The 16,039-nt window shown below is 48.8% G+C and overlaps 3 protein-coding genes across 3 annotated transcripts; all 3 read left to right on the top strand.

The window, feature by feature from the left end:
* Nucleotides 1-235: 235 nt before the first annotated feature.
* Nucleotides 236-1,595, top strand: UCRPA7_2357 (putative v8-like glu-specific endopeptidase protein; the record flags this gene model as incomplete). The annotated part of the gene is made up of 2 exons (XM_007914915.1): nt 236-269; nt 577-1,595. 2 exons carry the CDS (start codon nt 236-238, stop codon nt 1,593-1,595), a joined length of 1,053 nt encoding a protein of 350 aa, XP_007913106.1.
* Nucleotides 1,596-3,593: 1,998 nt separating this feature from the next.
* UCRPA7_2356 (putative lactose permease protein) lies at nt 3,594-4,412 on the top strand (the record flags this gene model as incomplete). The annotated part of the gene is made up of 1 exon (XM_007914916.1): nt 3,594-4,412. The coding sequence occupies one exon, from the start codon at nt 3,594-3,596 to the stop codon at nt 4,410-4,412; it is 819 nt and encodes a 272-aa protein (XP_007913107.1).
* A 7,252-nt stretch (nt 4,413-11,664) lies between these two features.
* On the top strand, nt 11,665-13,209 carry UCRPA7_2355 (putative carboxylesterase protein; the record flags this gene model as incomplete). The annotated part of the gene is made up of 5 exons (XM_007914918.1): nt 11,665-11,675; nt 11,759-12,022; nt 12,090-12,100; nt 12,167-12,920; nt 13,050-13,209. 5 exons carry the CDS (start codon nt 11,665-11,667, stop codon nt 13,207-13,209), a joined length of 1,200 nt encoding a protein of 399 aa, XP_007913109.1.
* Nucleotides 13,210-16,039: the final 2,830 nt, after the last annotated feature.

The raw sequence follows: 16,039 nt of genomic DNA, 5'->3' as shown, positions 1-16,039 counted from the left end.
GGCCCCCAAATCAATTTTGTCTCCTATCCTCACGTCTCTTCTCCAGAGTTGTCGTTTGACTTTCCTACATCAAGCTTAGTTACATTTGCAAACTTTTCAAATGAGAAATCTTTAGAGAGCACCACCTGTGATCTCATTGATCGAAACATTCACATAGACGACTTGCATTGTTGATGAATTTTATTCAAGGCTCTGTGACCCAATCTCTTCGTGTGTTTTCTCCCAGCATTGAATCATGTGCATACCAAGCCCAGGCACTGAACGGACCTGTGGGTCGACCAAAGCCAATTTAAGGGTCCTTCCATTCACAGCTTCGACTAGAATAAGATGGCGAATCATCCTAGAGGAACCAGGGAGCCCATGGGAAAATGCCTCCCGATGCTACGCCTTATACCAGGACTATTCTAACGTCAGCAAATCTACTGCATTAATCAGAACTATTGATCCTTTGGATTTCGTGCACAGCTTCGATCCGACGGTGAATTATTGTTGTTGAAGATTGTGTCTCTGTGATACAGATATATAAGTGATGGAGTGATCGCCGAGATTTGGGATTGACTCACTGTCGATCTTCAGGGTTCACTCTCATCTACCCGATTACTTCCAAGAATTCAAAGAGTGTAATCATGGTTGCTCTGTCGTCTGTCCTGCTTGTTGCGGGCCTTGCCAGTCACGCTAAGGCCAGTCCTACCGGGCGTTCAACCGTGGATCTCGACCAGGCCACCATTACTCAGGCTGTCGGATACTCTCCTAGCCTCCCCAAAGGTCTTGTCAAGCCAAAGGTTACACCACCAACACCGATAATCAGACAATTTACGCCAGAGGAGTTCGATGCATGGGCCGTCAATGTTAGCAGTACTGTCACTGCACGCTCGGCAGGCAAGATAGCGCATGAGAAACGTATCATTGGAACCGACGAACGATACTATCAGTCAAGCTCCGCGTATCCCTTCGGCTCTATTGGCCGACTCTACATGCCCGTCACTGGTGGCTATGCGTGGTGCACCGGTACACTTGTCGGCCCGCGACTTATGGCCTCCGCTCGTCACTGTATCGATTCCGACGCACAGTACTTTTTGTTCGAGCCAGGCTACAACAATGGCGACGTCTTCCCGTCCGCTTATGTTACTGAGATTGTATCACTCGCAGCTGATAGCTCGATCGGGACCTGTGACCTGAAGAACGACTGGGCGCTCTACGTGCTAGGCGACGCCCTTGGCACACAGCGCGGCTACATGCCAGTGGGCAACTATACTGCGGATCGATCAGTCGTTGAAAACCAGAATGTGCTCTACAACGCGGGCTACCCAGGCGATCTCTCAAGCGGTCAACAGCTCTACATGTCCGACAGCCGCGACAGCTATCTATACCTTTCAGGCTCTTGCGCTAATGGTGGCCCCATCGTTGGAAACTGTGATGTGGCCGGAGGCATGTCTGGCGGCCCTTTATGGCGCCGCTCTGGCGACGATAGATGGACATATGGTGGCTTGTATGGCACAGCTGTTGATGCTACGGGAACTCAAGTGTCCATTCACTCTTGGGGAGACTCGTTCATCGAAGGAGTGAAGAACCTCAATGCGCAATACCCATCCTAAGATTATTTTCGAGTACTAGTCTAATGATAGTCTAATAAAGGACCTGTTATATGGAAATTCTGATGGAAAGAAAGCTTTCAAACCCCCAAACATTACCATCGAATTGAGAACTTGTTTGTTGTTTGTTGTATGAAGATGAAGGCATCCGTGCTCGGACATGGAGCTGGATTGTTCTCAAGTGGAGGAGCTTGCATACTGACAACTTACGCTTCCTGAGAATTGCTAAATGCCTGGCAATGGCATCGGTACCGAAGCATGGGCATAAAATGCATCAGGTGGAGCAATAGTACTATGGAAAGCATGTGGTCGGTGGTGATGAAGACAACCTTGAACTTTAAGTGGGGCGAGTGGTGGACAGTGTGCCAGGCCTCTTGCTAAATCGCATTTCAAGTTAAAGATTCTTGGCTGTAGAGATTTGGTAATCAAGAGACCATTTCTCTAGTCACACGAACAACTCATTCCGAGCATCATATTTGTCTGCTCGGGGTCAAACCCCCCTTCCAAAGACCTCCCCAGTAACACCATTTACCTATGCCAAGATTTGAAGTACACAATCCACCATTATTTAAGCGAGTGCTTTCAAACCCCTCATCTTCTATTCGATCTAGGACTCTCCACATCTTTGAACTATGTATTGAGATGAAGTGCCAGTGGAGGAACCTCAAGTCGATACCCTCGACTCGTCCAATAGGCTTCCGTCCCGAGGTCTGTGATGCGAGCCGGATGGCCAATCATCGTCCGTTCCGTCCCGAGATTCTCGGAACATGACTAGTAAACTGAGTTCTCGGCACCACACGAACCCCATGGGGACCCACCTGATTTCCTGGGGTACGTCCTTGAGAAAAACACTATCTCCTCCCTCAGAGTCAGATGGTGAGCCCCACGGGGTCCCATCGTGGTGCTGCATATCTTGGGAGAGCAAGGCTTTGGGGCTATAAGATCCTCTCGATCCCCCTCCAGGTCCTTGCCATTGGTCTTACCTTAGAGCTGCTCTGGACTGTGGTTCTTGGAGCTAGCAAACTTGCCACTCTTCTCATCGGACATCATGGGGTTCTTCAATTCAGGCAAAAAGGCAGGAACGACAGTTGTCGGGGCCGAACTGGCTGCTGTACGTTGAGCGAACCCTCTATTCTTATGCACAGCAATTGGAAAGCTAACATGCTCGTTCCTCCAGGTTCTCCCAGATGATTCCCGTCCCTGGTATCGTGTACCACACCTTCTCAAGCTCAACCTCCTGCTGTTGATCCCCCTTGTCTCGTCCGGTGCTATTGGATATGATGGTTCGTGCCATCCCGCTTCTCTATTGACAGCCCTTCTCACTAAGGATTGGAACAGGATCTATGATGAATGGTCTTCAAACGCTTCCACAATGGCGTAGCTACTTCGGAAACCCGGAGGGTCCTCTCCTTGGTGCTATGAACTCTGTTTATCCAGCAGGCAAGGTCATATCGCTTTTTCTGGTCACTTATCTTTGCGACAAGTTCGGCCGAAAGGTGCCCTTGATGATTGGCGCTCTCACATGCGTTGCCTTTGCCATCATGCAAGGCCTTTCTAAGAACATTGAGACCTTCATTGCGGCAAGGGCGATTCTCGGATTCTGCACTAGCTTCATCGCTCAGCCAAGTCCTATTCTCATCTCAGAATTGGCGTATCCGACACATCGAGGCAAACTGACGGCACTTTATAACACGTCTTTTGTGAGTTATGCACACTCAGAGTGGAAGGGTGTATGAACTAATGTACTCCGGCTTTCAGTATCTTGGAGGTATCATTGCTGCATGGTGTACGTATGGGACGTTCAAGATCGATACGACCTGGAGCTGGAGAATACCTTCCTTTGTACAAGGTGCACTTCCTGCATTGCAGCTGCTCGGCATCTGGTACCTTCCAGAGTCACCCAGGTGGCTGTATGCTCATGGAAAACCTTCCGAAGCGAGAAAGGTTCTCGTCGACTATCATGCCGGAGGGGACGAGCACTCTCCGTTGGTAGAGTTTGAGATGCGTGAAATTGAACTCGCCTTAACACATGAAGCTGATGTCATGTCGGAGACATCGTGGCTCGAACTCGTTCGTACACCGGCCAACCGCAAGCGCACGCTTATCGCCGTCATTGTGGGCTGGTTCGCTCAGTGGAATGGCGTGAATCTGATAAGCTATTATCTCACACTCGTACTTAATACCATCGGCATCACAAAGGCGAAGGACCAGACTTTGATCAATGGTCTGTTGCAGATCTCTAACTGGCTTGCCGCCATCTTTGTTGGAGCTCTAATGGTCGATCGCTTAGGACGTCGTACGCTGTTCTTGGTCTCAACCGGCGGAATGCTAGTTTCCTACGTCATCTGGACAGCGCTTACTTCGCACTTCGTCACGACTCACGATCAATCAACCGGTAAAGCGGTAGTTGCCTTTGTCTTCTTCACATTCTTCTTCTATGCTATTGCCTGGGCGCCTCTATTGCAAGCATACATCGTCGAAATTTACCCTTACACACTTCGAGCCCGAGGTGTGTCGACTATGTACATCGCAACCTTTACTGGTCTAGTTCTTGGAAACCAGGTCAATCCCATTGCTATGAAGAGTATCGGGTGGAAGTATTACATTGTCTTCTGCTGCATCTTAGCCGCTCTAGTGGTCATCATCTGGTTTCTCTTCCCGGAAACGAAGGGCTATAGTCTTGAGGAGATCCGTGACGTTTTTGAGGGAAAGTCTGATGGGAAGACTTTGCAAGACAAGCTGGCTGATGTCGAGAACGGAGATATAGATGAAAAGCGGCCAAAGACAAGTGATCGGCCGGTTCACACTGAAACAGCCTAGAGAGAAGGAGTTAATGGAAAGACTTTGTCATATTAGGCGCTCTAGGAGAAGGATCCCTATGTGGCGAGTATATCGGGTTTGTTGTTGTCCCATAGGTCTCATCTAATACCTGGAAGAAGTAATGATGCTCGGCCAGTTGTTATCTCTACTTGCGATGTCTTGATCAAGCTCACAGGTTTCTATGTCTGCCAATGGCCATGTTGCTACTCCAGCGACTTACACATGTGAAACCATTGCTATACATATGCTATCACTCTTGACGGTGGCTATCTAATTCAGGGCAAGAAGCTCCCTGTGCTGCAACCTTCACGAGCAGATGGAGCGTCAGCTTTCGGGTATCCCAACAATGTATTGTCGGAATTGGGGGCGATCTCTTTGTTGACACCAGCAATTCCGCCTTCGATTCCTTGGATTATTTTACATCCAGATTTATAGAGGATGCTCTATTGGAGCTTACTCTCATACCCCTTGACGGCTGTGACAGGGCTGTATCGCGCGAACCAGAGCTTAGAACTGGCCGCTTGGTGCTAAACGTGGGGAAAATGCGAATTGAATCAATCCAATTCACGCCATGAGAACGAAGGACTACTAAGTATTCGCTAGTGAGATTAGTTCTTGTTATGCGGTTTGAGCAGCCACCTTAGCTTTTGGCCGGGGCATAGGAAGGACGGTTGACCAAGTCAGTCTAAGTGCGGATTCTTAGCTTCTCCATTTTCCTTGGATTTGGACTTATCGCAAGGGTAATTTGTAATGTACTTACCTACATCCTCTCACCTATCCAATTTTCTTAACGCTGACCGACATTACCATGGAGCCTCAAACCACCAACACTACTATTACCAAGACTTGCGTTGAGTGCATGCGACGCAAGATCCGGTGTGATGGAAATTTGCCATGCAACCGATGCGTTTACTACGAGGTGCCAATCTGCCAATACCGTCGGCGCAAACAACGAAAGTCAACCGCGCAGAGGCAAGTAAAACTTAATCCCGTAGCTACAGGCTATCAATTACTATACTATAGAGTATCTGTCTAATGCGTCAAGTGGTAGTCTCACTACTGCAGCTGCTGCTGCAGGGCGGCCAAGTGCTGCTGAGGTTCTCGTGGCCAAACTCTTTCCCGGGCGAGATCCAGCATCATTGATTCATTTGCCTACACACAATCTCCTAGATCTCACTCAAGAGGTGCTTGAAGCGACACAAGAAGGTATAGTCTCGACCGAATCTAGAGCTCCGGGCAGCCCGTCGGCGACTCAAGATGGAGAAAGCGACGATGAGCGCGGGTGGCAAGAATTCCGACTTCATCACGAGGTTTGCGATGATGTGAATGGATTATCCCTCAATGTTCATCGCCGTTCTTACCTGGGAGGAAGCTCGATACACGCAGTCATTCGAGCAATGTTTCGCGTGAAGCCATTTCTTCAGTCAGAGCTACAGCGTAGCATTCCGATTGACAATGCTGCAGCGGTGAGTGATATTGCCACTCCCGCCCTCTCGGCGCGGTCCTATCATGAGACCCTTAGGCCTTCCCTGCAGGAGGACGCTGCCATCGACGCCTATTTTGCTGATATTCATGGTATTGTGCCCCTTCTCGACGAGAAATACTTTCGCGAAGTGTGGCACTGCGGACAGCGGTGTGACCGCCCCTGGCTGGCCCTTCTTAATATGGTGCTCGTTTTGGGGTCATTGGCAGTCGGCGATGATGAGAGTTCTCGCATTTACTACACTCGTGCGCAGCCATACCTCAATTTTGACCTTCTGGGCACCGGGTGCTTGGAGAGTTTGCAGGCGCTCTGCCTGCTCGGTGGGCTATATTTACACTACAAAAACTCACCAAACACAGCGTACGCCGTCATGGGCCTCGCATACCGTATTGCCATTGGCTTGGGCCTACACCGCCGGCCTGCCGATGTGATGCCTGGGATCACCAACCTGCAGGAAGCTATAGAAGGGCCATGGCAACCACAGACTCGGCGCCAGATTTGGTGGAGCCTTTTTTGTCTTGACACTTGGGGCTCTATGAGTCTGGGGCGGCCGACATTGGGACGCTGGGATCCGAAGACCATGAACGTGCAGCCTGTTATCGACGAGTCTAGCGACGTAAGCATGATATCGTCCAATTCCGCCGCATTCTCGCTCGATTCTGCTCGCAAATTTTGTATCATTGCTACTAAGATACAGCACCGATTAGCGCATGTTTCGCCTATGAAGATCGAAGAAGTTGTCGCCTTCGATAATGAGGTGCAAAGTTGGTATAAAGGGTTGCCAGCCGCATTCCTCGACCTCGACCGCTGCCCCACCTCACTACTCTCGGCACAGTACATCATGAGAAACCGATATTTCAATCTGCGACTTCTGTTGTTCCGAATTATTCTTCTTCGCTATGCTCACGCGGGTGTCCAATACGAGATGCTCCCGTTCTTGGAGCAGGAGGCTGTCCGAACGTGTCGAGACATAGCTTGTGAAGCTATTGAACAAGCGTCTTGGTCAATGCAGAGATCGAGCAAGATACTGGTATGCAGCGCAGTGTGGTATTTGTATCAAGCCTCGATGGCACTCCTCCTCGGGATTATGGTCGATCCGGACCATTCCGAGAACTCTAAATGGCGAGGCGCGGTGGAGAGAGCAATCTTGCTTTTGTCAAATGCAATTCCATGGTCTCGGGCCGCCGTGCGATCGAAACGGGTAGTCGAGAGCTTGTACCGGGTGTGTGATGCCACCGCGGCATCTCCGAGTCGTGCCCACGACATAGGTCACTTGGAGGGCCTGCCGGGCGAGGCTCTTTGGGATCTTCTCGGTCTCGACATGTTCACAGATGAAGGTACGTCTCCCTCGGTAGAGACACTGTTCTTTTTTCCCCTAGTCAAACATTCAATACAAATATATATATATATAAATCCTTTCTGTGGAAGAAGTGTTGACTCTGATGGGCCTTAGGCTGGACCTGGGATGCGAGTGAATGGATCGACTGGACTGGAATGGGATATAACTGATTCAAGCTTGCTGCCTTAATCAAACTCGGAGCGACCAGGTGTACACAAGAAAATTCGAGTTAAATAAGAATATGCAGCTATAGCATCGATTAAATTTCAATTGAAGGTGTAAATCCAGAGCTATGGGCTAGTTTACAGGCAATTATTCATAACGTATATTCCAAAACGCCATTTATTTTATTAGCTTCTATATATTTCAACATTCATCTACGCTAAAGCCAAACCAAAGGCGTCTAATAATCCATTAATGCCCATTCATCAACCCAGTTGTGATACCATGGGCCAAACTGTAGTGACCCTCGTTCTTACCCAGATACGTCCACTCTAGTTCTTCGTGCTCCTGAAGGCCCTCAATATCTACCATGTATTCTTCCCCAGGAACAATGTCCAAACAATTATCGCTGAATCGGAGACCTTGTCTCTCGAAGAAAATTAAGCCTTTGGTAGGCTTCTTTGCGGTGACTTTAATCCTGGTCTGAGACCCCATTTGTCGTACCTGCAATCCGCGGCCTTCTTCAAACGATAAATACTTAAAGGGCTGCGGCCAGTCCACATCTCTGGCGATAATGGAACTGCCGAGCAGAATCTTGGCTGAAATGACGTATGCGTCTTGCGCGACCGGATTGGTAAGGATGACTTTCTCACACACCGTGGTAGTGCCATTGGATTTGACGCCTGCAGCATGATGGAACTGTGGTGGTAATACATCAAGACCTGTTCGAATCGAGACGAAGCGCAACTCAACGTCCAGAGTTCCTTGACTCGAGTCAAGCATGCCTGCTGTTGCCAAACTGCCATCGCACGCAATCCAAACGTCAAGTTTGCACGACGTACTAGGAATCGCATTGACTTTTGTCCAGTCATGGTGAGTGCGCACGACCCCAACCGTAATAGGCTCCAAATCGCGCTTTATGGCGTACCATGCGGCTTTTCTTAAGCGCGATGAGTCTACAAGTGCCCACGAAGTGACAGGCCAGAGATCGTTCAGCTGCCAGACGAGAGCGCCGCCACACTGGCGCTTGTTTTTTCTACCCCAATCTCGGCGCCAGCCGCGATAAGCGTAGTGCATGGCTTCTGACTGTAACAGGTGCGAGAGATATGTCCAGTTCTAGACCATCCGGTCTGTGTTAGCTGATTCGTTCATAATTAAGAGGGGGTTGAGACATTCCACGGCTACTAACCCTTAAGCTGGAATCGATAGCTTTAAAATTATTCCTGATATATGTAGCCAGTCGTTGCTCGTGATCTCGACACTTGTTGTGGAAATCCATTGTAGCTGACTGCGGATGTTTTTCGGAGACTTCAGTGACAAATTGGTCGATGGTGCTCAAGTGCGGTAGTGATTGCATACCAAACTCGCTGTTGAAACGGCCGCCAATCTGGTGGTAGTCTTGGTATAGGCGCATATCTCCATGCCATACTACGTACTTTCAAGTCAGTAGGTATTGTTATGCTGCTCATGGTTGACAGACTGACCATTCCATTGATGAAGATCCCCCGTTGTTCTATCCCAGGATGTAATAGGCTGGCCATTATTCCACGGACTATCGGGACGATAAGAGGTGGAAGGAGCCTCTTCTTCGACTACTTTTGGCAGCAAATGTTGATATATATAGCGTGAGGGAAACGAGGTCTTCAACCAAGACTGAGGGTCTTTGTCTGCCCAGTCATACGAGAGCTCAAAATGCTCTTGGATGTAATGGTTTTCGTTCCCGCCAGTATAGATTACTATCGAGGGATGATGACGTAGATGACGTATATTCTGCCTTGCTTCTAACTCGATCGATTCTAAGAACGATGGATATGCTGGATAAGAGCCACAAGCGAACATGAAATCCTGCCAGACAAGAAGACCTAGCTCATCACAAATATCGTAGAAAGAAGGATGCTCGTAGTAGCCTCCTCCCCACACCCTGTGAAACGCAAATCAGCCATACAATTCAATGTGGAACGTGAAACTGAGCTGTCAGTAAAAGGGGTTGAAGAGCATACCTTATCATTATTTGGTTTCCCTGAACCATCATTGTTAACCACTCACGGTAATCATTAGTGGATATCTTTGGAGGAAACATATCGGCCGGAATCCAACATGAGCCTCCAGCGAAAATGTCAATTCCGTTGATACGGAAGTAGAAGGATTTGCCAAAGTCGTCATCCTCTTCGATGACCTCTGCTTTTCGTATACCAAACCTCTTGGTCTCAACTTGCGCTAATACTTCCCCTATGTACAGATTAACGTGGACCGAATATTGATGCTGGCCACCATAACCATGCGGATTCCACAGACACGGATCTTGAATAGTAAATGGTACTATAACAAGACCGTTAGATCCCGAGTCGCTTAGAGATTCTTGAACCAGATTCCCTTGCGGCCCTTGCAATACAATTTTGAGGCGACTTCCAGGTATGATACCGTCAATTCGGGTGGAAATTGTGCCCTCGCAACATTCGAGCATCTGATCTAGGGAGTATTGTATGTATATGTCGTCAATCCGGGTCTGGAATGCTTCTAGTCGCACCGGTCGCCACTGCAACATCTGGAGTCAGTCATTGGCTTTTGAGGACAGTGAAACAGCAGGGAAACGCATGAAAATAGATGTCTCAGGAGTAACCGTCTATATTAAGACGGTGTATCTGTCTGCGTTACTCCAAACATGGCTAAAAGAGGTAGAATTGAGCTTCAAAAAGTTGCTTACTGGACCTGCCGTCACCAGAGTTGGTCCCCAATCCCAGCCCCAGTGGTATTGTGCCTTCCTCACAGCCATGCGCTCGTTTCCACCGAGCGTGCCAGCAAAGCGATGCTCTGGATGGGCTTTTACAAGTGCACGCCCGCGCTGCGAGGCTGAGTCAAAGTCGATCTGGAGGTCATTCGTTTTATTCTCGAGCAGTTCATCATCGCGGGATTTGACAACCGCACCGGTGACGTCTATGCGATGCGCAAGGAACATGTTATCCGACTCGAGTATAATCTTTCCATTGAGTCGAACTGTTGCAAAGGTGTCTAGGCCTTCGAAGACGAGGTGTATACGCTGGCAGCTGCTATGCGAAGAGGGACGAGGGTGAGCGAATGAACAGCGGTAGCTCCAACGCTCCTCGCCTACCCACTGAACATCCTGCTCATTCATGCCAAGAGACGGATCCGGGATCCTTCATACCCGTGGTTAGCCTGTAACATTTCTTGTCATTTACATATGCTCAGAACATACTTCTTGTTGGCCATCAAGTCTAGGTGGACCACACTGGGCACCTTGTTAACTGGCAGCCACGGGCTTGTGTCATCGGTTCGTTTGAATTCCCATCCCGTTGAGAGCTCTTCTGTCGAGTATTCCATAATTTATTTGGGTAGCTTTATGTTGGTGGATGTCAGTTCCACAGGGTGCTGAATTGATCTTAGGTGAGACAGAACCGTCACTTCTATGATGGATCCATGTAACATTTGTAAAGTCTATGTGGTCACAAAATAAAACTGTACCAAACGAGTTGTAATATTTCTCTAGTCATATCGGCCCTTGCATAATTGAGGACTTGCTAGTACGCCACTGCGCACCAAGGCCTTGTCATTCCCATAGTTTCAATCAGGACTTTACCGACGCCAGATTAGTGGATTTGACCACGGTTCCTCGGCAGTCTACTGCAAAGGCTGTTACTGGAGGTCCCGAGGGCCGAAACTCGTCCCATACACTAGCACGGGGCTATACACGGTATTATCTAACGCAAGTCCCATCGTGGACCCAGACTTCATGACTCAATTACCCCACAAAGCTCCCCATGGGCGTTACCAAGGAGTCGGGTAGCGGACTGTGGCAGGCTAGTCGCGAAGATCGATTGACATTCCAACAGACTGGACTCGTCAGCAAACCAACGATTATCATGGTAACTAGTGGGCAGGTATTTAAAAGCGCATAGGTAGGCATTATAGCAGTAGTTTGAAGACCCAAATCAACCCGTATTGTCATAATCGGACCATTCAAGGTGTTTGAATTTGTCGTGATGATCGTTTCCAAGAGCATTTCTGTTGGACTGCTGCCTTTCCTAGTCTCTCTTGCTTATACAGCGACAACTGGACCAAGGATTGTCGACACCACCAGCGGTATCATCAAAGGCCAGTTTGCCAGTGGCACTCAGGGTGTGTCTGAATATCTGGGCGTTCCCTATGCCCAACCACCAGTAGGCGAAAGGAGATGGGCACCTCCGGAGCCTTTCAAAGGGTCTTCGGTAATCAAAGCTACATCCTTTGTAAGTAAAACAGTGCTTAGGATGATGTCTTCAATGTTAGTCGCTCAGTTATGATACTTACCAACTGATATTTGCAGGGGAGAACCTGCCCAGCTACGACTGGCATCACATCTGCTAGCCAGCTTCAGTCGTCCTCTCAGGATCTACAAGTGACAGCGCAAGGTGTAAAGGTTCTCATGTCATTGCTATCCCAGGACAATGTCATCTACAGTGAGGACTGCCTCACGCTTAACATCTGGACGAAGCCTCAAACTGGAGAGACAAAGAAAGCTGTTCTCTTCTGGATCTATGGCGGCGGTTATACTTCGGGAACAACAGATAATAAGGGGTACAATGGCAAGTACATCGCAGACTCAGAAGACGTCATTGTCGTGAGCGCCAAGTAAGCAAACTTTTCGTCCCTTATCACCTATAGCATGGCTTCACCGTCTGATTAATTCCGATCAAAGCTACCGAGTGGGTATTTTCGGATTTCCCGGTAGTCCGGCTACGAGAACCAATTTAGGTCTCCTTGACCAACGTTTAGCTATAGAATGGGTCCGCGACAATATTGCAGCATTCGGCGGTGACCCTAACAGAATCACCCTCTTCGGGCAATCGGCTGGCGGCAGCTCTGTCGATCACTTCTCGTACGCGTGGACCGAGGATCCTATCGTAGCCGGTTTCATCGCTGAATCAGGCACTGTCTTCACACCGGGCACGCCAAAAAGCGCGGACTCCGTGGCCCAGACGTGGTACAACATTACTGCCAGCCTCGGCTGCGGCAACGCGAATTCAGGAAATGCTAGTGGCGTCCTCAATTGCATGAAGAACCTGAACTGGCAGACTGTGCAAACTGCGAGTATTAAGTCCCAGTCAGGTGGGCTCTCAAGCGGGTTTGGACCCTCAGTCGATAACATCGTCGTTTTTTCGGACTACGCAAACCGATCGGCTAAGGGCAATTTGATCAAGCGACCTCTATTGATAGGCTCGAACAATTATGAGGCAGGTTTGTTCAAGGTAATATATGGCTTGATGAATGTGACGTACCCAGACGCAGAGTGGGACTTCCTTCAAACATCACTGTTTACTTGCGCTATCTCGGAGCGAGCACTGGCGTCCGTTTTCAACAAAGTGCCGACGTGGCGGTACCGCTACTTTGGTAACTTCCCCAATCTGCAGCTCAGTACAGTTCCGGACTCAGGGGCTTGGCACGGCATCGAGACATCAACAATATTCGGGACCGATCTCGACATCCAAAATGTTCTGGGTCGCACCGATGCACAAGAGCAGATTGCGAAGTATGTAAGAGGGATGTGGGCGGCATTCGCTAAGAATCCTACTCAGGGACTTGTTAAGTATGCACAGCAAATGGAGACGAATCAGCGTGAGGTGTATGAAAGCAGAGAAACTAACTTCAGACTTCATAGCTATGGGTTGCCCAATTATCATCCTCTCCGATCGACCTTGCTACGGCTTGCGTACAACAACCAAACAGGCCCCAATGTTGCATACCCTGCTAAGTATGATATCGGGTGCGTTGTGGATGGACCGTTGATAGAGGCTGTGGTGGGCTTAGGGCTGTTATGAGTGAGCGGTATCAACAAACCTGTAGCAAGGAGTATTCATAGGAAATATACAGACCCAACGTAGATACAAGGCAACGATGAAATGATGTCTTTGATGTTACATACTCTTGAGTTTTGCTCCCCACTTTGGCTCCTTGCGTACCTACCATCAATATTCCCATCTCGGACACATTCTTCAAGACACAATTTAACTTGGAAAAAAAAAGGAACACTCCCAGAATACCAGGTTTGCGAAAAGAAACATGGACTTAATTGTCTCTTTTTGTTCAAATAGGTGGGGATCACCAATTTTTCAGCATATTCTCTTACTTCAAGCCTATATTATTCTTGAGCATTTGCATTTAAAGATCTCAAATGAATGAGAAAATCACCTCGATGAAAGTACCCATTAGCTTTGAGTCTTAGTCTCTGTTGTGCACTACAGAGCGGTGGAACTCCGTGTATTTCCGAGTCTAATCTTTCCTTCTCCTTTTGATATGCTTTGATAAGGATCTAGTATCGAAAGAAACGGCACGCTAGATATCATTCGACAGCTTTGCTTGTATAGTACCAATAATCAAGTATGTTTATATCACTTAGAAGAGCCTCAATGAGAAATGCAGAATGGTACACTAGGCAATCGCGATCTTCGGCCCATCCTTAGTCATGTTGACGGCTTCCTCCACTGACTCTTTGCGAACTAGCGATGCCATCCGCGGATTCTTCTGCTGGAATATAAAGTTCATTTCTTCCAGCGTGCGGCCCCGAGTTTCTACCATAAAGAGGTAGTAGAATATGGCTTGTAGTGAGCAAGTCGCAATCCAGATGCCGTATGTCTTCCACCCAATTTTCTCTAGAGCGATAGGTGTCGCAAACAGATTGACTAGGGACGCGGCACTCATCATCATTGTTGCAAAAGCGATACCTTTTGCCCGTTGCTCGTAGTCAAGACACTCGACGGTATATAGCTGCTGTAATGGAGTGTAAGCGAACGAGAAGACGACAGCAACCAAGAAGATAAAAAACATTGAGGCGTGCGCAGATGCGAGGTTTCCACCGCTAATGCTGTATTGTTGCGTGCAGACAATCATGCCAACCCATGCCAACGTTAAGGCCATACAACACCCAATCAATAGCTTGCGACGACCAAAACGGTCCATCAAGCTGCCACCAGTGATAGCGGCAACGCCTGACGCTACGGCAATGCCAATGTTGATATCTAGGACACTCCTAGTGGAACTAATACCAGACGTGCTCAGCACAGCTGGTAAAAAATATGAAACGCTGGCCTGTCCAGTCCACTGGGCAAACATAGGAGTTGCAGTGGCACAGAGAACCACACGGTATAGGGCGGCACGGGACTTGAAAAGAGCACGATAGTCCCACCAGCGTTTGTCGGCGCCTTCCATCTTGAGCTCTTCCTCAAACTCCCGCATCTGTAAGTGGACATAGATTGATTCCGAGTTGTCATTGCCATGGTATTTGGTGATGATTTCGCGACACTTCTGGGTATGTCCATGTGTGAACAGCCAACGCGGGGACTCAGGGAAGAAGGGGCAGCACACGAGTAGAATAGTTGGTAACCCTGCCTGGAGAGATGTAGGTATCAACCAAGAGGGACTCGAGGAGTAATTGATGCATCCACGTAGAACCACAGCTGCCAGAAAATAGCCGACGTAATAGAAGCAGTTGTATAGGCCACCGAGAATGCCGCGATAGGCCGGGTGTGCAATTTCCACAATATATGCAGGCGCGACGCTCCCGACACCGCTGCCAAATCCAAGAAAGAAGCGGCCGGCCAGGTACTGCGGAAGTGCTTTAGATGTAGCTTGAATGATAGATCCCAGGATGACTAAGGCGCATGCAATGCAGATGCCGACTCGGCGACCCCAAGTATCACCCAAAGGACCCACAAACGGTAGGGCACACACAGAGCCGATCGAGAACATGGCCGTCACCAGGCCTGCCTTGGCACCAAGGATGGAAGTATCGAACTGCGACTGGAAAGCAGGAAATTCCAACATCGTGCCCATAAGCGAGGCGTCGTATCCGAGCATGCTAGCAGCCAGGAACATGATACTACAAATTCCATACAGCTGCAGCATGTGTTTGCTGCGCGGTTTGATAGGTTCGAGTTGCTGTGCAACCTCAATAGCCGCCACTCCTCTAATGGAATGAAGAAGCTCAGCCTGTACTGTGTGTGTATTCTCAACTTGGCCCACGGACTGGGCGTCTTTCTCCATAGCTGATGATGTTGCCATAGCGGTATTGAATGGGCGAGATAAGACAAATTGAAGAGCAAAGGCCAAAAAATAGGATTTCAAGGAAGGATGCTAGCAAGAATTTCGTGATCGTCGTCGGGGAAGGTGTACTGTGGATAGGTGTTCGGGGCAACCCCAGCCTAGATATAGGTAGAGCTTTTTACCAGTATGATTTTGAAGGAATGCCGCCCACCATTCTCTGGAGAACGCGGGGCCCCGCCAAGCAAGATCAAGGAGAGCTTCAGAGAGGCAACCTATAAGCTGCAAAAGAATCAAGAGAGATGGTCTGTGACCATGTTGTCGGGATGGCTACACAATTCTCGTACGGTGTGGCGCTAGTGTGTCGTTAATTTCTGATTTTCCCGTCTCTAATCCCGTCCTAGTACCTGGACTAAGACGGACTTTCCCTGATAGCTTCCATCCATCGTCCTCGGGCCTTCTTAGCGCGGCTTGCTTTACCTACCGTATTAGCCTAGGGTATTGGAAACGATTCAGACAATGCCAGCTCGACTTTGAGTCATCTTCTCCTCTGGAAACTGGATCTAAGTCTCGCTAGGGGAGTAGAAAGATGATTTGACAGCACTCCAAACT

The sequence above is a fragment of the Phaeoacremonium minimum genome, assembly GCF_000392275.1.
Source record: "Phaeoacremonium minimum UCRPA7 unplaced genomic scaffold PA7_03_scaffold_158, whole genome shotgun sequence".
In the NCBI taxonomy this organism is placed as follows: Eukaryota; Fungi; Ascomycota; class Sordariomycetes; order Togniniales; family Togniniaceae; genus Phaeoacremonium; species Phaeoacremonium minimum.
Note: the sequence above shows the minus strand (reverse complement) of the source record. Positions and strands in the feature narration are given on the sequence as shown.